Source organism: Tripterygium wilfordii, chromosome 5 (assembly GCF_013401445.1).
Source record: "Tripterygium wilfordii isolate XIE 37 chromosome 5, ASM1340144v1, whole genome shotgun sequence".
Lineage (NCBI taxonomy): Eukaryota > Viridiplantae > Streptophyta > Magnoliopsida > Celastrales > Celastraceae > Tripterygium > Tripterygium wilfordii.
This window is the reverse complement of record NC_052236.1, coordinates 12,631,598-12,651,498: the sequence shown is the minus strand read 5'-3', so window position 1 is coordinate 12,651,498 and position 19,901 is coordinate 12,631,598. Positions and strand designations below refer to the sequence as shown.

General features: G+C 36.6%; 4 protein-coding genes across 4 annotated transcripts; 2 read left to right on the top strand and 2 right to left on the bottom strand.

Moving 5' to 3' along the window:
- Positions 1-412: 412 nt before the first annotated feature.
- Positions 413-1,564, top strand: LOC119999024. The gene has a single exon (XM_038846512.1). It carries the CDS (start codon positions 607-609, stop codon positions 1,336-1,338), a length of 732 nt encoding a protein of 243 aa, XP_038702440.1. The 5' UTR covers positions 413-606; the 3' UTR covers positions 1,339-1,564.
- A 2,922-nt stretch (positions 1,565-4,486) lies between these two features.
- LOC119998780 lies at positions 4,487-9,019 on the top strand. The gene is made up of 6 exons (XM_038846208.1): positions 4,487-4,858; positions 4,982-5,325; positions 5,422-5,486; positions 5,616-7,409; positions 7,668-7,797; positions 7,984-9,019. The coding sequence occupies exons 2-6, from the start codon at positions 5,166-5,168 to the stop codon at positions 8,718-8,720; spliced, it is 2,886 nt and encodes a 961-aa protein (XP_038702136.1). The 5' UTR covers positions 4,487-4,858; positions 4,982-5,165; the 3' UTR covers positions 8,721-9,019.
- Positions 9,020-9,157: 138 nt separating this feature from the next.
- Positions 9,158-10,026, bottom strand: LOC119998781. Its single transcript, XM_038846209.1, has one exon. It carries the CDS (start codon positions 9,970-9,972, stop codon positions 9,313-9,315), a length of 660 nt encoding a protein of 219 aa, XP_038702137.1. The 5' UTR covers positions 9,973-10,026; the 3' UTR covers positions 9,158-9,312.
- Positions 10,027-16,101: 6,075 nt separating this feature from the next.
- LOC119999117 lies at positions 16,102-16,881 on the bottom strand. Its single transcript, XM_038846637.1, has 2 exons — positions 16,827-16,881; positions 16,102-16,653 (listed from the first exon to the last, which is right to left on the bottom strand). Exon 2 carries the CDS (start codon positions 16,647-16,649, stop codon positions 16,320-16,322), a length of 330 nt encoding a protein of 109 aa, XP_038702565.1. The 5' UTR covers positions 16,650-16,653; positions 16,827-16,881; the 3' UTR covers positions 16,102-16,319.
- Between the last annotated feature and the right edge of the window lie 3,020 nt (positions 16,882-19,901).

Genomic DNA, 19,901 nt, shown 5'->3' with positions numbered 1-19,901 from the left:
GATGCGACTAAGGGTTAGTTTGGTTTGCACATATAGATTTTCAGGGATAAGTGTTTTCTTTTTGTCAATAATTCATATGTTTGATTAGTAAAATCCTTAGAATATAGAATTTCAAAGATAATTAGATTTCTCCAAAAAAGTGAAGTATTCTTCCTAAAGATTGAGAATATTCACTTACTATTAATTAAATACTTACAATGTCTTTTTGACAAACACATAATTTTGATAATATCCCACAATTATAATCATCAATAATCTAAACATTATTCCATTATAATTTTTACTCTAAGCAAACTAGTCGAGCAAACCAATGACGATAAATGACAATACCAAAATGATAAATGAGAATACCAAAAAAATAGATTTCCTGACGTACACTTTTCAGTTTTCATCTCTAAATTCGCGAACCAAATGAGCACTAAAACTTAATTGTTTTGACTTGCATGTCAATATCAATTAAACTATACTAATTTTAAATGAATAGAATTTGAGCATAATCAAGCTTAGCTAGACTTGATGCCTTCGGGTATATCCGACAAAAAAACTCATTTACCATAAGTCTTCCATTGCGTGTCCATAATAGATCATAGATCTTCCATTTCCTCCATGGCGATGGAGCTCTTCTCGGAGAGTCCAAGAATCTCATTTTCTCATGATCTCTCGCAATTCGAAGTCGTCCCCATCGAACAACGCCAACCATATCGATCGAATTCACCATCAAACAGTACTGATTTCGATTTCTGTGTTCGGAAAAGCTCTGACCAAGAATACAATTATTCTTCCGCAGATGAACTTTTCTCCGACGGGAAAATGCTCCCCACCCAAATCAAGAAAAAGAACAAAACTTTTCCTCCAAACCAAACAAACCCATCTCCATCTCCATCTCCATCTCCTCCTGATACTAATTCCCACGTTAAAACAGAAAACCCAGATAAGCTCGACAATGGCGAAGAAGCAGGACAAAACAAACAGAGCAATTCGAAGTCATTTTGGAAATTCAAGAAGAGCAGAAGCTTGAACTGTGGAAGTGGCTATGGAAGGGGTTTGTGTCCACTTCCACTTCTATCGAGAAGCAATTCGACTGGGTCTGCGCCGAACTCCGCGAAGAGACCTCCATTAATCTCCAAAGATACCCAAAAACAGAGCACACAAAGAACTTCTTCTTCTTCTTCAATTAAATCGTCACAGAAACCACCATTGAACAAGAGTAGTTGTGTAAGTTCATATGGGAATAACGGTGTTCGAGTTAATCCAGTTCTGAATGTTTCTTCAGGGAATCTGTTTGGGTTAGGTTCAACCTTCTTCCATGGAAATAAGGAGAGGAGCAAGAAGAAGTGATTTGTGTGTTTCGGAGTGGACAAGATTGACAATTGACAGGTTAGCGATTGCTTTCATGCTTGTCACATTCTGTCTTTTTTAGGGCAACAGATGCTGTATAGTGTTTTGATCTTCTTCTTCTTCTTTTTTGAATTGTTAATTAATCTCTATTAAGAGAGTTCTTCATTGGTTTTTTATGATTCTATTTTGTTTGTGCTGGAAAATATTAATTATTTTAATGAATTATGGTTAATTTATCTCGTGAAATGACAATTATTTGTTTGTGAAGTCTATTCAATCATTGGTTTATAAAATTGTTACGGTTGTAAATAGATCATGATGCCCATTAAACGCGTAAGAGCACCTAAAACTACTCGAAGAGATATTGTCATTTTTAAGCATAAGACTCGTATGGTTTCGTCCTTAAAAGAGTTATTGGTTGAGAGATCGATATTTACTTGTTAACTACATCGATGGCTTACATATAACCGATATGAAATACAAGTCCTAATACTCTCTCGCGCTTATGCAATGCCCAACAAGTTGACACGGTTAGAGGTCCTTTTTGGATCAAGATTATGTTTCGATACCATGTCAGTAATCGGATATTTGTGAGAGCACCATACAAATCCAACCCAAACAACTCAAAGAAGTATTGTCTGCTATGGACTTAAGGGCCCGTAAATTTTTGTTTTTAAAGGGCCCTCTTAGTTGAGAGGGAGTGAATTTTTACTTATAAATCACATCGATTACTTACACCAAATCGATATGGGATATGATTCGTAATACATGAAGAGTTGTCATTGTTTGTTCTCCCTACAAATATTTTTACTTATGTACGTGTTGGGCCCTTGCTTTTTTGTTTTGGGCCTATTCAGCCCAATAAGTCAATAACTGCTGTTCGGTTTTTAAAATTTAACTGGATCTATTGGGATTAAGCAGCCCATTCAGCCCAATAACTACCGTTACGTTTTTAAAATTTAACTGAAACTTTTTGGATTAAGCAGCCCAAAGATTTTTAAGCTCTACAAATTCAACTAATAGAAGTGCAAAACTGAAGGCTTGCTGGTTTGGAGCCCATCACATCAAATTCATTGACAACTTTACCTTCTTTTTTTTTTTTAAGAAAGAGGAGGATTCGAACCCTGGTCTTCAGGATGGTGATACACATCATCCTTATCACTCCAACCAATGATTCGGGTGTTTTGACAACTTTATCTGATATGGCTTTGTTCTAAAATATATGACAAAGACAAGGCAAAGAAGTCATGTATGTACATAATGAATAGTCCATACTGCCATGCAAGACATTTCTGTTTCTCCATATTCTTTTATGGAGGAAATTATGCATTTGGTAATCCAAAGATAGATGGACGTGTCTATTGAATTTTTTTTATAACAGACTCCCGACACTCATCGAAAAATCTAATTATTATCAATCACTCACTTGAAGTCATTTTTTTAATAATTTAATTATCTATTGTTCAATTTGGAACAAGTGAGACGATTCAAGTAACTAGTTTCATATCTCAATGACCCATAATTTTCTTATCATATGGTAAAAGAAATGAGTATTTTAAAAATGTGATTTACTTAAGCTCTTTGGGAAAAGTAAAGTAGGAGGATTCAGAATTTCAAAAACTCAACAATATATTTATGCATAGTCAAAGGCAAGCACTCATCTCCATATATTAAAAACAAAGAGTTGGACAAAAGGTCAAAAATCATAATAGTCCATGCAATTTGACTCTTTGAACATATAAAATGTTGGAAAAATAATTTAAAAATGGGGATTGAAGTATTGTTTTTTTAAAAAAAAATACAAGGGAAGGGACGAGGGAGGCTCGAACTTAAGACCTCTATGAAATATCACAAATATGAGTGTTATCTGACATACTCGTGGTTGTCGAAATTGAAGTAAAATTGGTTGTGAGATGTGAAAATGTTTTATAAAATAAAGTATTAATAAGTGAAGTGAATAAGTGATCCTCGTCGTCATCAAAAGAGACAACATTTACATTGATTTACCACCTTTGCCGGTCCATGCATGCTAACTCACGTGTCCACTAAACCCAACTACTAAATTGCCAGTCTGTCTTTCCTTTATCTTCTCCCCTGTCTCACGTTAATCCACATACTTGTCCTCAACTATATATATATATATATATATATATATATTATTTTATTTTATTGAGAATAACACAATACAAAATTTTATTCTTTGATAATCCGTTATGAGCTTGAATTTGGGTCATGAGACTTGTTTGTATAAAAGTCTCACACATAACAATATGATAAGTTGAGTTAAAACCCAGAATGACGACAGAGATATTACTCTCGATAATAATCAAACTCAAACCATCCGAGTCCATACGAGTAGGGCAAGAGAATGGTTGAAAGTTGAAAGGGTAGGTAAGGTTGAGAACATTTTGTCTCTTTTTATCTTTATTTTAATCATTCCAATCCAATCGTAAGTAGTAAGAAGCCTTAATTGGTATTATTATTTTTTTTGTTATATTGCTCAGTTGGTTACTGGCATGCTAGAGAATCCCAAGTCTCACGAGGTTCAAAACACATGGAAATGCCATATTTTTCCTGAGTTCATAAATGATATGGTTCGCAGAATCCAACTTTCCACGAGTAATTTTTTTTTTTATTAATGATTCATATATTTAGGGTTGACAAAAAATTGATTTCGAATCGGACAACAACACGTATTTACGAAATATTTACATGTCCAAACTTTAATTAGGATTGGATTTCGGACGTACTTAATTGATCAAACCCAAATTAGTTTAAATTCAAACAAGTAAATAAGATAATAACCTAATACGGACTAGAGTCCGGATAAGTAAATCGGACAAGATTTGAAATTTCTATCTTTGGACTTGGATAAAACTTTTGTGTTTGGATATGGATTTCAGACCTTATGACTAAACTTGAATTAATCTGAATCCGATAAATTCGATCATTTGAATTGGACAAACTCTTACCTATATTTACCAATGAATACCGAAAGTAGTATTACGGTGTAATAAAAACATTAATAAAGAAAGAGGATGGTAGGAAAATTCTAAATCCACTCCAAATCTGCAAACTAAACTAGCACAACATTCTTTCTTGATTTAATTGTGTTTTTTGGCAGTTCAAATAACATATTTTAGACAGATACATCATACACCATTCTTTGGACAGGCTTCGCTGCGCGTGGGATGTTTGTCTCTTTCTCTCTCTACTGTAACACACCATAGAGATTACACCCACTCTCTCTGTCTCTTCTTTCTCTTGAGCCGAAGAAGGCCGGATCAGCCTTTTCCACGCCAGAGCATAAGGTTCTCTCTTTTTCCACTGCCAAATGCAGAGCCTTTGACCCTCAAGATCATTTCCTGGGACTTTGCACCTAACACACCCTTCTCCATTTGCTTTAGCTTGATTTGTTCATCATTTTATCCAATCACTTTTGCTCCTTTACGTCCAGTCATGTAGATACTCACTGCACGTATACAAAAAGCCTATTGTCCAGTTCTGCTCCTTTTTGCAGGTTCTTGTACTCGTTCTCCTCCCTTCATTGAATCATACTACATTCTTGCACGGTTTTCTGCGTTATAGGGAAAATCTTTTTGCGTATTTTCGTATCTGACCCATTTGGGTACTCTTCTTTCAGGACCATTCTTTGCTGCATTGTGGGTTTTAGCTTCTTCGTTCGAAAAAAGTTTCTGGCTTCTTAGTTTGTTCCTTGTGGGTTTTACAGAGATTTTAGGGAATTTGCAATTTGATTGCTGTTCTTAAGGGGATTTGGGATCTGTAGTGATCTGGGTGGTTAGAATTTCTTTTTGTTGTTCTTGAAAATGAGCGACGCGACTGGGAAAACGACAGGGTCGTCTTTGGCCATCTTAGAGAAGAAGACTTGCAGACCTGGTGGTTGTGTGGGCATTCTCTTCCATCTCTTCGATTGGAACCGTAGGTTTGTAAAGAAAAAGCTCTTATCCCGGAGACTACTTCCACCAGGTTAGCCCTTCTGTCTGTGCCTCTCTGTTTATGTGCCTTCTATTTGTATGATAAAATGACGCAGAGAGCCTGATTTTGTTACCAAATTTTTGTTAGCTCGTGCAAAACTAGTTTCAAAGAAGTTTGGAGATGAGAAGATGCCCAAAGCAAAGCTTAAACTGGTGTGCCTTTCTTTGCAACTGCCAATTGTGGATCTTATTTCTTCTTTCCTTTTTTTTTTTGTGTGTTTCCTCATTATTTATGGTTAGTTTTTCTAAATATGTAAAGGATATCTCTTTGTGAATTGATAGATTGCTGACGAGAAGAGAGAGGGTTTTGCAAATGTAAAGACAAACGGGAATCATAGTGTTTCTGATGATAAGGGGCAAACCCATGAAATGCGCGATCCGGGTTTGGTTGCTAGGCTTATGGGCCTTGAATCCATCCCAGATTTGAAAAGAGATAGGCCGAAAAAGGTTTCAGATGCGGGGGGAGAGAAATTTGTTACTAGTCCTGCTGGATGTGAAAGGGGGGATTTAAGTTTAGACAAGGTAAATACAAAGCTTGATTTCAGACCTCAAAAGCTTCAGAAAACAGGACAATGCCACAGACAAGCTGTAACTAGATTTGGTGCTGATGCATTGAATATTAAGAGTGTATTGTCGCGAAGTAGAAAGCATCTCCCCAAGCTTGCTCCCCCGGTGAAAAGTCCGAGGATATCCTCTGTGAGGGATTCATGTAGGGCATCTAGGTTGATTGATGCTGCTTCAAGAATTCTGGAACCTGGTTTGCGGGCTACAAATAGAGCAAAATGCACTCTTACTTATTCAAGTTCCATGCAGTGTCAAGGGAAAGATGGTGTTTTGACTGAGGAAGCAGGAGTTCTGTCACCAGATATAGCGATCCAATCCGATTACAATGTGAATGTGGGAACAGATTTGATGGGTCAGACTTCTTGCAAAAATTGTAATAATACGGTTGATGTTGGCAGTTCAAGAGTAAATTTGGAGGATCAGCCATTTATTTCTCCGCTTTCTGCTCTGAATGTAGTCAATGCCTCTTCAGTGGAAGTAGGAAGAAGTAAGGCAAGGGTACCTGTGCCCTCTCTTGAGCAGGAAAGAGAAGCAATGTCTCAGAGACGTCGAGACCAAGCTCATGATGATCCCACAGTGGATAGGAAACATGGATGCCAAGAAGGTCAAGCTCATTGGCATTTGACAAGCCCTCAGTGCAAGGTTCCAAGAGATGAATCATCTTCTTGTGCCTCCAAGATCAGGACTCAAACTTCGAATCGGATGCCTTTCGCCAGGGAGAGAATGCCGCCAAGAGCTAAATCAAGTAATTTACGAAGCAGGAGAACGTCAGCTGTCGCCAATGCTGTCACTGAAGCCAAAGATTTTATTTCTTTGAACAGAAGCTTAAGTGGTCGCACCCCACTAAGGCTACCTCCTGAGGTGGATACTTCTAAGTTTGATGCTAATAAACGATTTAGTAACGTGCAGGATAAATCCTTATCAAATTTGAGAACCCCAGTGCGGAAAAGGAGGACAATAAGTGTCAATAGGCAAACTGAGAGTCCTTGTGGCAGTTCTGCATTTGGAAAACAGAGAAACGTCAAATGTGGTGGTGTGACTGGGAAAGAGATGGGGCTCAATGCTCCCTCCCAGGGCATTACAAGGAGATCAGCTGCTCATTGCGACCTTGATAGACCCACTACCCATAAGGACAATGGTATTGTATCTTTTACCTTCAATTCCCCACTGAAATATAAGGCTGGAATTTCCTCTCAACTGAAGCTGAAAAGAGACAATCAAATTGACGTTATTAGAAATAATACTTCTGAACAGCACAAGCAAATAGTGGATGAAAGTGTGAAACATGTGTCTTTGCCGAAGCAATTTCCATTGAAAGGAGATACTTTGGGTGCTCTTCTGGAACAAAAGTTGAAGGAATTGGCTTGTGAAGAAGAGGATGAAGTGGTAACTGGGGGTAATCCAGCAAAGAGATCTACTGCTACTATTCTTCAGGAGCTAGTATCTGCTTTAACTGCGGAGCAGCCTATGTATGAAGATTGTCATATGTTTGATGCAGAAAATGCTTTCCAGGTTGGTCTTCCTTTAAAATGATGGTCATTTCTTGTCCTTAATCATTGGCTTCCATAATTCCTGCTATGTATTTCTGCTTGAATGCTTATTGTCTTGAAAAACTGGGTAAATGTCTGCTTATAATCTATTTCTATAGCTGGGAACCATATAATTATTTTTTTTCCCGCATATTACTCTAATTCTCTGACATGACTTGTTCTTGAATAAAAAGATGCATCCTTTTAAAATGTCAATTCCTGATTCGAGTATTTTGTCCAGAGCAAAACAAAGATAGGAGGAACTTCTGTTGGATTTTCAACTGATGCTGATCATCTCAGCCCTGGATCTGTTCTTGAAGTTTCATTCTCAACTGACAGTTGCGTTTCCAGCTGTGTAGATAATAGCTCTGGTAGGATATTTGAAATCTGCTCTTTTTAACATGATGCAGAATGAAGATATATGTGTGCATGGCATGTACCTTTGACTGTGGACCATGTTGTTTTTGTATTGCTTCATGCATTGTCTCCTCCTGTGTTTTCCCTTTGCAAATAACATCTTTTCTTTTGTTGTTTGAAAACCTCGCTACTGATCTCAGGACAAAGGCTGAATTTTGATTCCATGGACTACTATGAGCAGTTCCAACCAATGGAACCTGATCTGGACCTCCTTGATTCAGCAACCTTCTTTAATGAAACAAATATTGAAGACAAGGCAGTTTCCCACATTTCAAACCATGTTTCTGAGATGCTAAATAGCATCAACTTTGTAGGTCTTGGGTTGACTGGAAAGCAGCTTAGTCATGCAAAGGGGGTTATCCTGAATGCTGAACTGTTTTTCGGAATTGCAACTCAGCAACACGCAGATGGAATAAAAAGAGATTTTTTCTTCAGCCCCTTTCTACTTGACGAATTAGAATCTCTCGCCTATGAGATGTGGACGAACATCAACTGGCTTCCTGTTTTTATTGAGACCAAAGAAGGAAATAATCTATTTAGAGGATTCCTTTTCGACTCTGTCATAGAAGTATTAGATTCGAAATATTGCCGGTACTTTAACTCCGGATTCAAGTCCTTTGCAAGATTGCCATCATACATGAATGCAGAAAAGCTTGTTCGAGATGTTGGAGAAGAGATTCAAAGGTGGGAAAGTCTTGTTGGGATGCTTCCGGATGAACTACTAGATTGGGATATGAGTCACTCCTTAGGCAAATGGGTAGATTTTGATATTGAAGCATTTGAAAATGGTGCAGACATAGACTGGGACATACTTCAAATTCTGGTCGAGGAAATTGTGGTAGACTTGTGGGAGTGCAGGCTGACTTCTTCTGAGTGACATACTTTCGTGCATTTGTTTCTTCTGAGTGACTTGTGACGCTACATGCTTTAACTTGCTCTGTACAAATCGGTGGGGGGTGACGGGTGATATTTATTCATAAGGATTTTTGGATAATGTAGTCATGATCATTGCTGATGTACATGATTTTCTTGGATGTTGCTTTGTTTCGGAATAGCCGGAGAGGCAGCTTATGATAGTTTTCTGGGTGAAAATAGATAGCTTTCTGTGATGGATTTGTACTAAGATTACTTGGCTGGTTTCCCATAAATTCTAGGGAGAATAACATGTTGAACTGATTTGGTATTTTGATCTATTTTTTGCAAGTTGTGGGAGGATTTTGATTCAATCATGGAGCAAGAAAGATCATAATTTTTTGTTGTGTTCTACAAAACTCTCTCTGAACCTTTGTATCATAAGAAATTAGAGGCTCCATTATACAATAATATGTATCATATCATATATAGAACATGATTACATCCATAAAAATCATGTCTCAAATCTCAAGCAAAGAAAAAACTAGTGGGAAAAAGAATCATAAAAACCCAAATTCAATCAGTGGAAGAGGAAGTAAAAAAGAATCAAACAAATTCTACACTCGGAATTGTTTGGAGCCAAGAACAGTCTTGCCAATTCCTCTTCCACCGCCTCTGTTTTCACCATTAATGGCATTTGCCACTGCCGCCGACGACCCTTTCAATTCCTCAATACTTGCGTAGCTCTTCCTTGCCATCAACATTCCACGTTTCTTTTCCCCTGCGTTTGCCGACTTACTCCCTCTCGAACTCGACGAAGTCCTATCCATTTTTGCCCAATTCTTCGAGGATGGCGGTGGCGGCGTCAGTTCAGTCATTGTGGACAGCGGCTTCCGGTTCTCTTTCCTTATCACGGCAGAGAAGTCCGGCACCGATTGTGCTAAAATTGAGGATGACCCTTTTCGCCCAATTCCGATAACATTCCCCTGAAACTTGACCTGTTTTTTCGGTGGGTTTTGTTTGAATTCTTCCTCATAATTTTCTTGTGGCCTCGCATTCTTCATTCTAAACTTTAATTCTCTCAATTCTGCGTATGCTTTGTATCTGGGTCCCCTCTCCATGATGTAACACTCTGTGGTGAGTCTCAGAGGGACTGGTTCGTAAGGGTTTGAGTTCTGTGAGAGAATCAGAGATATGGGATCAAGGGCATGGAAGAGAGATTGAAGAGTTGGATTTTTTTGATGGATTTGTTGCAGAGAGCCGTTCGTCTCTGCCATTGTTGATGAACTCGAAGCCTCTGTTTTCCTTATAGCTTTAGTAGAGAGAGTCTCTTCTTCTTGTCAGGCTTTTTAGAGATTTTTTTAAATCTTCAACGGTCTAATAAAAAGAGTCTTACTTTGCCAATTTTTTTTAACCTCTAACGTTCTTATTCAGGTGGGGCCTGATCTTCATTGGATTCCATACCAACCGTCCGATATGATTTTGATTCAAATCATGCCTAATGCTTTCTTGATTGGATTCTGGTTGATGGTTTCCAAGAAAAAGGAGTTTTTTTTGGGTGATTTGATAAAAGTGTTTTGCACCTAGGGCTAGATGGCCTTTTGAAGGGATTTGAAAGCTTCGCAATTCGTTTAAAATTGTAGAGTTTATAATTAAAATCCAATGGTTTCGGAATCGTGCCACATCATACCACATTTTTATTTTTCAATTTTTAAAACTTGTCTGAATTTTTTTTCTACCGTTATATGTGAATTGTAGACTCTAAGGCTCTGTTTAGATGAGTGGATAAGACTCCGTATAGTGTAAAATTATCTTTAATGAATTTATTGAGTGTTTGGACGATTTTTAAAATACTCGAGATAATATAACTTTATATAAAAGTGGTTCTTATACTCATTTTTATTTTATACGGAACGCTTAGTATAAGAAATAACATGTTTAATTGGGGGTAATCCAGACATATTACCAAAAAATCTTATACTATACAAGCTTAATATCATATTATTTCCAAACACCGGATAAGATTAAATTATACATCAACTTATACAATGATTAAATTATACATTGGATAGAAAAATTATACCATCTTATACGAAGTTCCAAACGGAGCCTAAAGAATTACGGAGGTCTCAAAATCTCTTTTGAAGGGTCTACATTTGCAACTAAATTAGGCTCCTACTTTTGTGAAAGGGAATAGATTTTTTTTAGAGTAGCACCCTTGGTAACACTCAATTTCAATTATTTAGTGTCAATTGTACTTAATTTAACAATGATATACTTTTTTAATGGACTAATGATGCTACTCTCTATAGGAAGTGTCAATAATAATGACAATTTTAAGAGTAGGGTCATTAAATTGTTAAGAGAATAACGTTCTTGCCAACAATGTCAATATTAACATAAACAAGTTAATGACGTTATTTGGAACAACGTCTACGACCAACACAGTGTCATTGACATGAAAATATATAAACATAATAGAAAACATCTTTACACCCACCAGCAATAAAAACACTCACAATTTCAACCCAAATATATCAACATGCATTGGATGTCCAAAGGGCAACTTTGTATGTTGTCGTCAGGTTACAGGTGGTAAGATTCCGTAGTCAAGTGGTATAATTTTCTACACACAGGCCCGACGGTCCAAGTTTAGGCCCATATCGAATGTCTAAAGACAAACTTGCATGATTTGTTTATCAGTTATAAAAAAACAAACAATTAATATTTGATTGGCCAATAAGAATATAAATAAAATATTCGTATATAAGATGAAGAACAACAATTACAGATGACAATTACAAACACTACATAGAGACAAGAAAGTACTTTTCATTATTTCGGTCAAGACATTAATCAATAATTCATGGTTTAGCGTCCATGATCATGGATTGGTATTACCCCCAGCATGCCCACTATCACTACCATGAACCTCAGAATCAGTTGAAATTCCTCCCATATTACGACGGTATTTGGCACCATCTTCTTTATCATCTTCATCTTCTACTTTGTTATCAACAACAATATTATTGTCTTCCTTCATCATCGGCTCCGAATCAACTGCGACAGATCTAAAGGCGTCGAGTCCGATCGACTTCTCAATCGCATGTTTTGACATAGTGAATCCGTCACGAGCGGATTCAGAAATCGATGACATGAGTAAAAATATTGATGCAGCAACAACAAAAATAACCAGCAGAAATTGCTTCATGGTGCTACAAATCTATATGCTTGCAAATTAATTACAAGGAGAAATTAGAGCTGAAAACAGGAATTCTTTGATGTAATTACCTGCTCTTTTCATTTGTTTCGGACAATCTGTGACTAATGTGCTTAATATATAGACACACACACTTCGGTCAAACAATGGGTTATAGGATGACCGGTCGAGATTTAGACATTAAGCAGAGCTGACTAAGTCATGATTATAAAAAAAAGAAAAGAAAAAAAATACTAAGCAAGATGAAGCTGACTTCTTGATTATACAGATCAGGGTGGTTGAATTGGTGAATGACATAAGCTGATAAACCAATTAAATAAGATTAGTCTTTAAATTTTTTATTTGAGTTTTTTTAAACAACTATGAATTTTATGACACATTACCTAAAAATACAAATATACTAACTTTTATGCCATATCAGCGAGTTGACTACCCGGAGAGGTCCAAAATCGATTATTGACTATGTGGGAACGATTTCAACATTGAGTAATTGGATTAAAACATTTGAATTTTGCGTGATTGAAGTCTAACTCTTTTAGTTTTGAAAAGTTGTTAACCCCATATTATATGTAATGGTAGTAATTATTTTCAAAAAACTTGGGGAGGGGGTTACAACCTAGTGTAGCCCCCCTCCCTACTTTCTTGCTTTTAAATATCTTGGATCGATTATCTAAGAAGACGGAGACATAAGTGATGATGTAGTTAATAGGATTAAAAATGGGTTGAGTAAGTGGAAGAGTGCATCTGGATTTTATGCGACCGAATGATTCCCTTAAGATTGAAGGAAAAATCATGTAGGTTTAGCTATACGATTCACAATGATGTATGGTTCTGGGTGTTGGGCTATCAAGAGATACCATATCCAAAAAATACAATATGATTCGTAAACACTCTGCTATTGTCCAACCGAGAAACACCTCAAAACCGATTTTTTTTTTCCACCTCTAGTCCTACTTGTGTGACCAACAAAAACATCTTTGAATTTGTCTAGCTCTCTCTTGTTTTCATTACAGCTGCAGAAGGATAACTTCTCTCACCCAGTGATTTTACAATGTTGAATTGAAGGCTCCTTGAGATGTATTCAATACGATGCCTTGTTATTTCAAGCTCAAATATGATTCCATAATGTCTTCAAATATGGAGTTTTAAACATGTTTCTTTTTCTACTTTTTCTTTTCGCTGAAACATAGGTTCCCAAATAAGGTAGCATTTCATCTTCAGACAACGATCGTTATACTACACTGACTCAACGGAAACAAGTCATACTTTTATGATATTTGAACTTTTTGTTTTGAAAATGGCATAAGCCCCAACTATTCATTCCATTCCATGATAGCAAAGTTGACAAACCAAAGTTAAGGAAAGTAGGCAACAAGACTCAACGCCGGGATGACTAACACTGTCTTGGGATGAACCCGGTTAAACTAAACAACAAACACAAAACAGACACAACACACATAGATTGGATCTAAGTTCTTGACTTCTCCTTCATTAGAAAAGATCGATCTCCACCAGATCTAGGAGTCTCATCACCGTGTATCAGATATGGGTCGCTGAAAGACACCAGAAGAACTGATCCATACAAGGGAAGGGTAGATCTATGCCCCAGGGGAGGGGAGGGGAGGAAAAAATTATATTTGTTACCAACTATATATATAATTAATTAATTTTGTAAGGCAAAATATATAATTTTTGTTGCTACATATAACCAACAACTAATATTCGAACCGCCTAGGTGATCGTCTAATGTCCACCATTATTTCCATGTGAAGCATTCCCACTAGGATTACCTTGAACCTCAGACTCAGTTGAAATTCCTCCCATATTATGACGGTATTTGTCACCATCTTCTTCATCATTTACTTTGTTATCAACAACAATATTATTGTCTTCCTTCATCATCGACTCCGAATCAACTGTGACAGATGTAACGGCGTTGTGCCCGCTCGACTTCTCAATCGCATGTTTTGGCATCGTGAATCCGTCGCGAGTAGATTCAGAAATCGATGACATAAGTAACAATATTGATGCAGCAACAACAACAACGACTAGGAGAAATCGCTTCATGGTGCTGCAAAATGAAAGCAATAATCATTAATATATGAGAGCTAAAAAGACAAAGTATTTGATCTAATTACCTGCTTAAGTTTTTCTTGTTTCGAACAATATGTGATTAATGGTTAATCAAGGGCATATATATATATATATATATATAGAGAGAGAGAGAGAGAGAGAGAGGTCAAGTCTCTTTGTTAAAAAGAAAAGGAGTAACTTGTTGATACTTGGCCAATAAGCAGACTAGCAAGTCAAGAAACAAAAAGAAAAAGAAAAAAACAGAAGAAGTCTAGTCAACATGAAGTAGACGTCCTCAGCAGGCATTGAAAAAGCTCTTAAAAAATTAAGTTTTCAAGCTCGACTTCTCTGCAATACAAAATATGAGATCTTGAAACTTTAATAGCGAATTGAATTATTCCTATACTCTCCAACGCATTGAATTATTCCGACAGCAATTTACAGGATCTAGAGCTGAATGACAACGTGTTGTTCGCTGAGGTGGTTAACTTAACCACAATAATTCTTAACGTAAGTAAAAGATCGTGAGTTCAAGTCTCATGGATGTTTCTATTATTGAATTTTGCGATATGGATCCTTGCTCAGCCCAATGTGTACAGATGTCATCTTGTGTTATCTTCTTGCATTGGACCTCGGCCCAAGTCTGAACTAATCCATGGAGATTTGCGAGATTTTCCATATAACCCGTGTACAAATGTCATCTTGCGTTATTTTCTTACATTTACATTGGACCTTGGTCCAGGTCTCAATTGATCCATGGAGGTTGCGAGATCTTCCATGTAATCTAGAATTTACTAGTCAATCGTCCGGTAGATAGTCGGGTGAATTTCACGTTACCAAAAAAAAAACAAGAAGATTAGAGATAGACATAACGCAATCCCTTATTACTTATAGTCCTCTTCATCATAAAATTAAAGATGTTTATGTTTGAGTTGTTTGTCTTCTGATTCCAAAGACCTAATTTAATTTGGAAGTGTCGGTTGACAGTTGAGGTTTTTGACAAAATGAGTATGGTAGAGAGAATCAACTGCGAAAGATCTTAACGCGTCACGCACGTTCGTCTTCTCAATCGCATGTTTTGGCTTTGTGAATCCATCGCGACTAGATTCAGAAATCGACGACATGAGTAACAATATTGATGCAGCAACAGCAACGATTACCAGCTTCTTTCTTGTTTCTAACAATATGTGTCTAATGGTGAAGGAAGGGCATATACATATATAGACACATATAAACACGTCAAGTCCTATGATCCAAAAAAAAGGGGCATACTAGGATAAACTTTTGAGACTAAACAGGATCCAGTCTCACAGAGAAGCCAAGCTTGAAAGTTTTGTTCAGAGCTTTTTCAATGCCTGCTAAGGCAGGGCATTCCATGCAGCCACTAGTCTCTTATGATGCATGGTCCAGTGGCAGAGTCACTTGCAAGACACCGAGGCCAGGGCCTATATATATTAAATAAAATGGCCCCCCACTGATTATACGTTGAGACCCCCAACCCAAACTCAACCTATATGAAACAGTGAAAAATATTTTCTACTCTAACACATTCAGCCATTCTAGTTCAGTGGCCCAGACTCTCAGTCTTGGTCTCTATTAGAAATATACATTGTAGATGAACGAATAGATGACATATTTAATCAGCTGAAGGGTTTGTTAATCTTTCTATATTGTTAGTGCAAACAAAGATACATCGTCGTTTTGCTTGATGTATCAACTTTTGAAGTTAATATTAATTTTAGTTGCCTAGAGTAATGGCAAGTAGAAAGATACTTTTCATGAATGAACATTATCAAAACGGATTTACACAATCGGATTAGTGACCCTTTTTTAAATAATTATCTTGTATGTTTCATAAAAAAAAAAGTTGATTGGATCTATTACTAATCATGTAGTAATATATGGAGTGTTTATCGCAAAACGGTCAACATTTTGAATCTAAATTAAACGGCCAACTATCTCAAGTATTGAGATTGGCAAGGAAAAGTTCTCTCTCCAAAAAGCAATAAATCTCTCCACTCTCTTGTCGTGTGGGTGTTTGTTGAAGTTTCTTGTTGCTGGTCTTGTAATTCCCTCTCTATAAATAATATGTCTTGCTTCATCAAAAAAATGTCAAGACTATCAGTTTTATGCTCTAATCTCGATAAGGACGACATTAAAATAATCAAGTAATGACCACAATTACATATATTAAGTTAAATTTCCCAACAATTCAAAGTTTATATATGTTACCGACTATATATATATATAAATAGAATTTTAAGCCAAATATATAATTTTTGTTGCTAAATATAAGCAACAACTAATATTCGAACCCACCTGAGTGATACTCTAGCGTCCACCATTGCCATGTCCAGCATGCCCACTATCACTACCATGAACCTCAGAATCAGTTGAAATTCCTCCCATATTACGACGGTATTTGGCACCATCTTCTTTATCATCTTCATCTTCTACTTTGTGGTCAACAACAATATTGTTGTCTTCCTTCATCATTGGCTCCGAATCAACTGTGATAGATCTAAAGGCGTCCCACCCGCTCGACTTCTCAATCGCATGTTTTGGCAGCGTGAATCCATCGCGAGCGGAATCAGAAATCGATGACATGAGTAACAATATTGATGCAGCAACAACAAAAATAACCAGGAGAAATTTCTTCATGGTTCTGCAAAATGAAAGCAATAATAATAATAAGAGCTAAGAAGACAAATTTTTTGGCGTAATTACCAGCTTTTTGATGGAGGAACGACCAAGAGGAATTGCTTCAAATCTATATGCTTGCAAATTAATTAAAAGGAGAAGTTAGAGCTGAAAACATGAATTCTTTGATGTAATTACCTGCTCTTTTCTCTTGCTTCGGACAATCTGTGACTAATGCTTAATAGAGGTGTGTGTGCGCGTGTATATATATATATATATATATACACACACACACTTCGGTCAAACAATGGGTTTATAGGATGACCGGTCGAGATATAGACATTAAGCAGAGCTGACTAAGTCATGATTATAAAAAAAAGAAAAGAAAAAAAGACTAAGCAAGATGAAGCTGACTTCCTTGATTATACAGATCAGGGTGGTTGAATTGGTGAATGACATAAGCTGATAAACCAATTAAATAAGATAAGTCTTTAAATTTTTTTTTTGAATTTTTTTAAACAACTTAGAAATTTAATTTATTAAATATATTATGTCTTTTATGACACATTACCTAAAAATATGGATATACTAACGTTTATGCCATTTCAGCGAGTTGACTACTGCCTGGAGAGGTCCAAAATCTATTAGTGACTATGTGGGAACGACTTCAATATTGAATTTTTTGATAAGCAGCAGGGATGTATTAAACCAAAGAAATTTGTACACCAGGTCATCAGATGGGATGGCTTGCAGGAAACAAAGAGGAAAACAATACGGAAACAGTAAAGGAAACAAGGAGGGGTGACCAAAATGAAGTGGAATCCTAAAACCATAAGACAACCCCATGAGACCTCCTAACCCCTTCCTTTGTGAGCAGGTCTGCAACATCATTCTTCTCTCTCGGTATGTGTTCCATTGTAATGCATATTTTACATTAACATATACTACCAAATACATATAAAGAGCGAGGCTCAAATGCGAATGTCCGTAATTTATAAATTTACGAGCATCGACCTTTTTTTTAAAGCAATGGGCCATTGGAAATGAACTTTTTCAGTTTGGATTGTAGACATAATTTACGAACGTCCGCACTAGAATCTCAGCTTACATATAAATATGTATGTATTAGTATTACGTATATAGTCCGATTTGGGTTTACCGGCAGACCGAACTTTCTTAAAGTCAGACTTGGGTATTTTAATAAGCAAACTTGAAAAAGGGATTAGCCGAACCAAGTTGAACCCTTAACAGACTACCCACGAGTAACTCAAGAATAACTCAGCTTAGATAGGAGGGCCCTTAATTTCCATCATAACTACCCTGTCCAGCATGTCCGCTACGGCTACCACTAACGTCGGTCTCAGGAAAATATTCTTGGCTCATATAACGATGGAATTCGTGACTATCCTCTTCATCCTCGTCAACTTCTGTTTCTTTGTCAGCAACAACATTACTGTCTACCTTCCTCATCGGCTTGGAATCAACTGCAGCAGATGTTAAGGTTTCATGCAAGCTTGGCTTTTCAATCTCCTGCTTTAGCTTCCTGAATCCATCAGTGGATTCACAGATCGATGACATGAATATTAATACAATTGACGCTGCAACAACAGCAATGACCAGAAGAAATTGCTTCATGACGCTATACAAATGTATATATGTGCTGGCAAATTAATTAAAAGGAGATATAATTAGAGCTGAAAACAGGAATTAATTACAAATGTAAGTACCTGCTCTTTTCTTTCTAGTTTCGAACAATCTGTGACAAGCTAATGCTTAATGGAGGCCATATATGTATATGCTTTGGTCAAACAATGGGGTTATAGGATGACCTGATGAGATTTAGACATTCAGCGACCGACTAAGTCAATGCCGGCTAAGCAAGGAACTCCATGCAGCCACTAGTCTCTTTATCATATATGCAAGGTGAGTGAAGGAACAAGCAATTCAAATGTATGTAAGTCTAGTCAAAGTAGACGTACAATGGAACGAATAACCAATTGAATTAGCTAGATGGGAGGAAAGTAACATAGACTGAGAAGTTGCTGGGATCTAAAAATGTCTGAATATTTAGAATTTCCGTGACAAAAATAATTTTATTGCTATGAAATTTAATTTGTGAGAGATTCTCAATTCTCAACCAACAATGGTTTTACCATAACCCATGGCCCAATGACCCAACCTAAGGGCTTATTACTTCTTTTCGATGTGGTGGCCCAAAGGCCCAATGGGTTTATTACTTCTTTTAGAAGAACCTTTAGTTTGAGCCATAAATACGACCATTGGGGCCGCTAACAATGGTATTTGGGAGGATTCTCACTTGACCAATCTTTACTCTGAGCTCTCTCTCTCTCACTCAACAATTTTCGTTTTAGCCTAGGTCCACCGTCGGATTACCACCAACCATCGAGAAGCCCTCCGCAATGCTCATAGTCAACTCTACCACTCTTATCACTTGGTGTCTTTTAGAATTTCCTTAACTGCTTTGCTAACTTGACTATCAAAGGTTCATCGGCCTGCATCACCCTAATCAGTGTCAAGAACTCTCATGATCGTCAATTTCTCTTCTCTCTTGTAGGTTGTTGGTGCCCTCTCAACAAATCATCACTTATAGATCCGACCTTATACAATTATTAATAATTTTAATTAGAGATTTATTATATGATGGAAATAAGAAGTAATTTAAATAAGAGATATGTTATTAGACTGGTGCTACAGGAATTGCAGTAATAGCGACAACACATGATCAAAACTTTCCCTCCATGGTCTTCTGCATGAAGTCATACGTGCACCCGCGAAACCTCCAAACGCAACCCAAAAAAATCTAATCTCAAATCTCACACGTCATCATTTCAATTTCGAATTTTTTTCTTCCATTTCCTTATTTTCTATAATCAGATTTCCGGATATTCACACGTGAATAAATTAAAGATGACAAAACTCTGTCAAATTCAAATGACCAAATTTTCCAACCAATTAAATAAATCTGGATCCAAACACGTTAATCTTGCTTGATTTATTTATCCTAAACTTAATATGAATTAGATTATTATCCGATTTATTTATTCATATTTAAACCAATTCAGATTTGATGGAAAACATGTCTAAAATTTAATCCGAATTAAAGTTCGGACATATAAATATTTTTTTAATACAATATTGCCCGACCCAAAATGACGACCACCTAGAATAAATATTCCATTTTTATTAAAAAGTAAAAAACAGAAATTGATTAATTAATTAAAAATAAAATACAGGAAGAAACAGAGAAGAAGA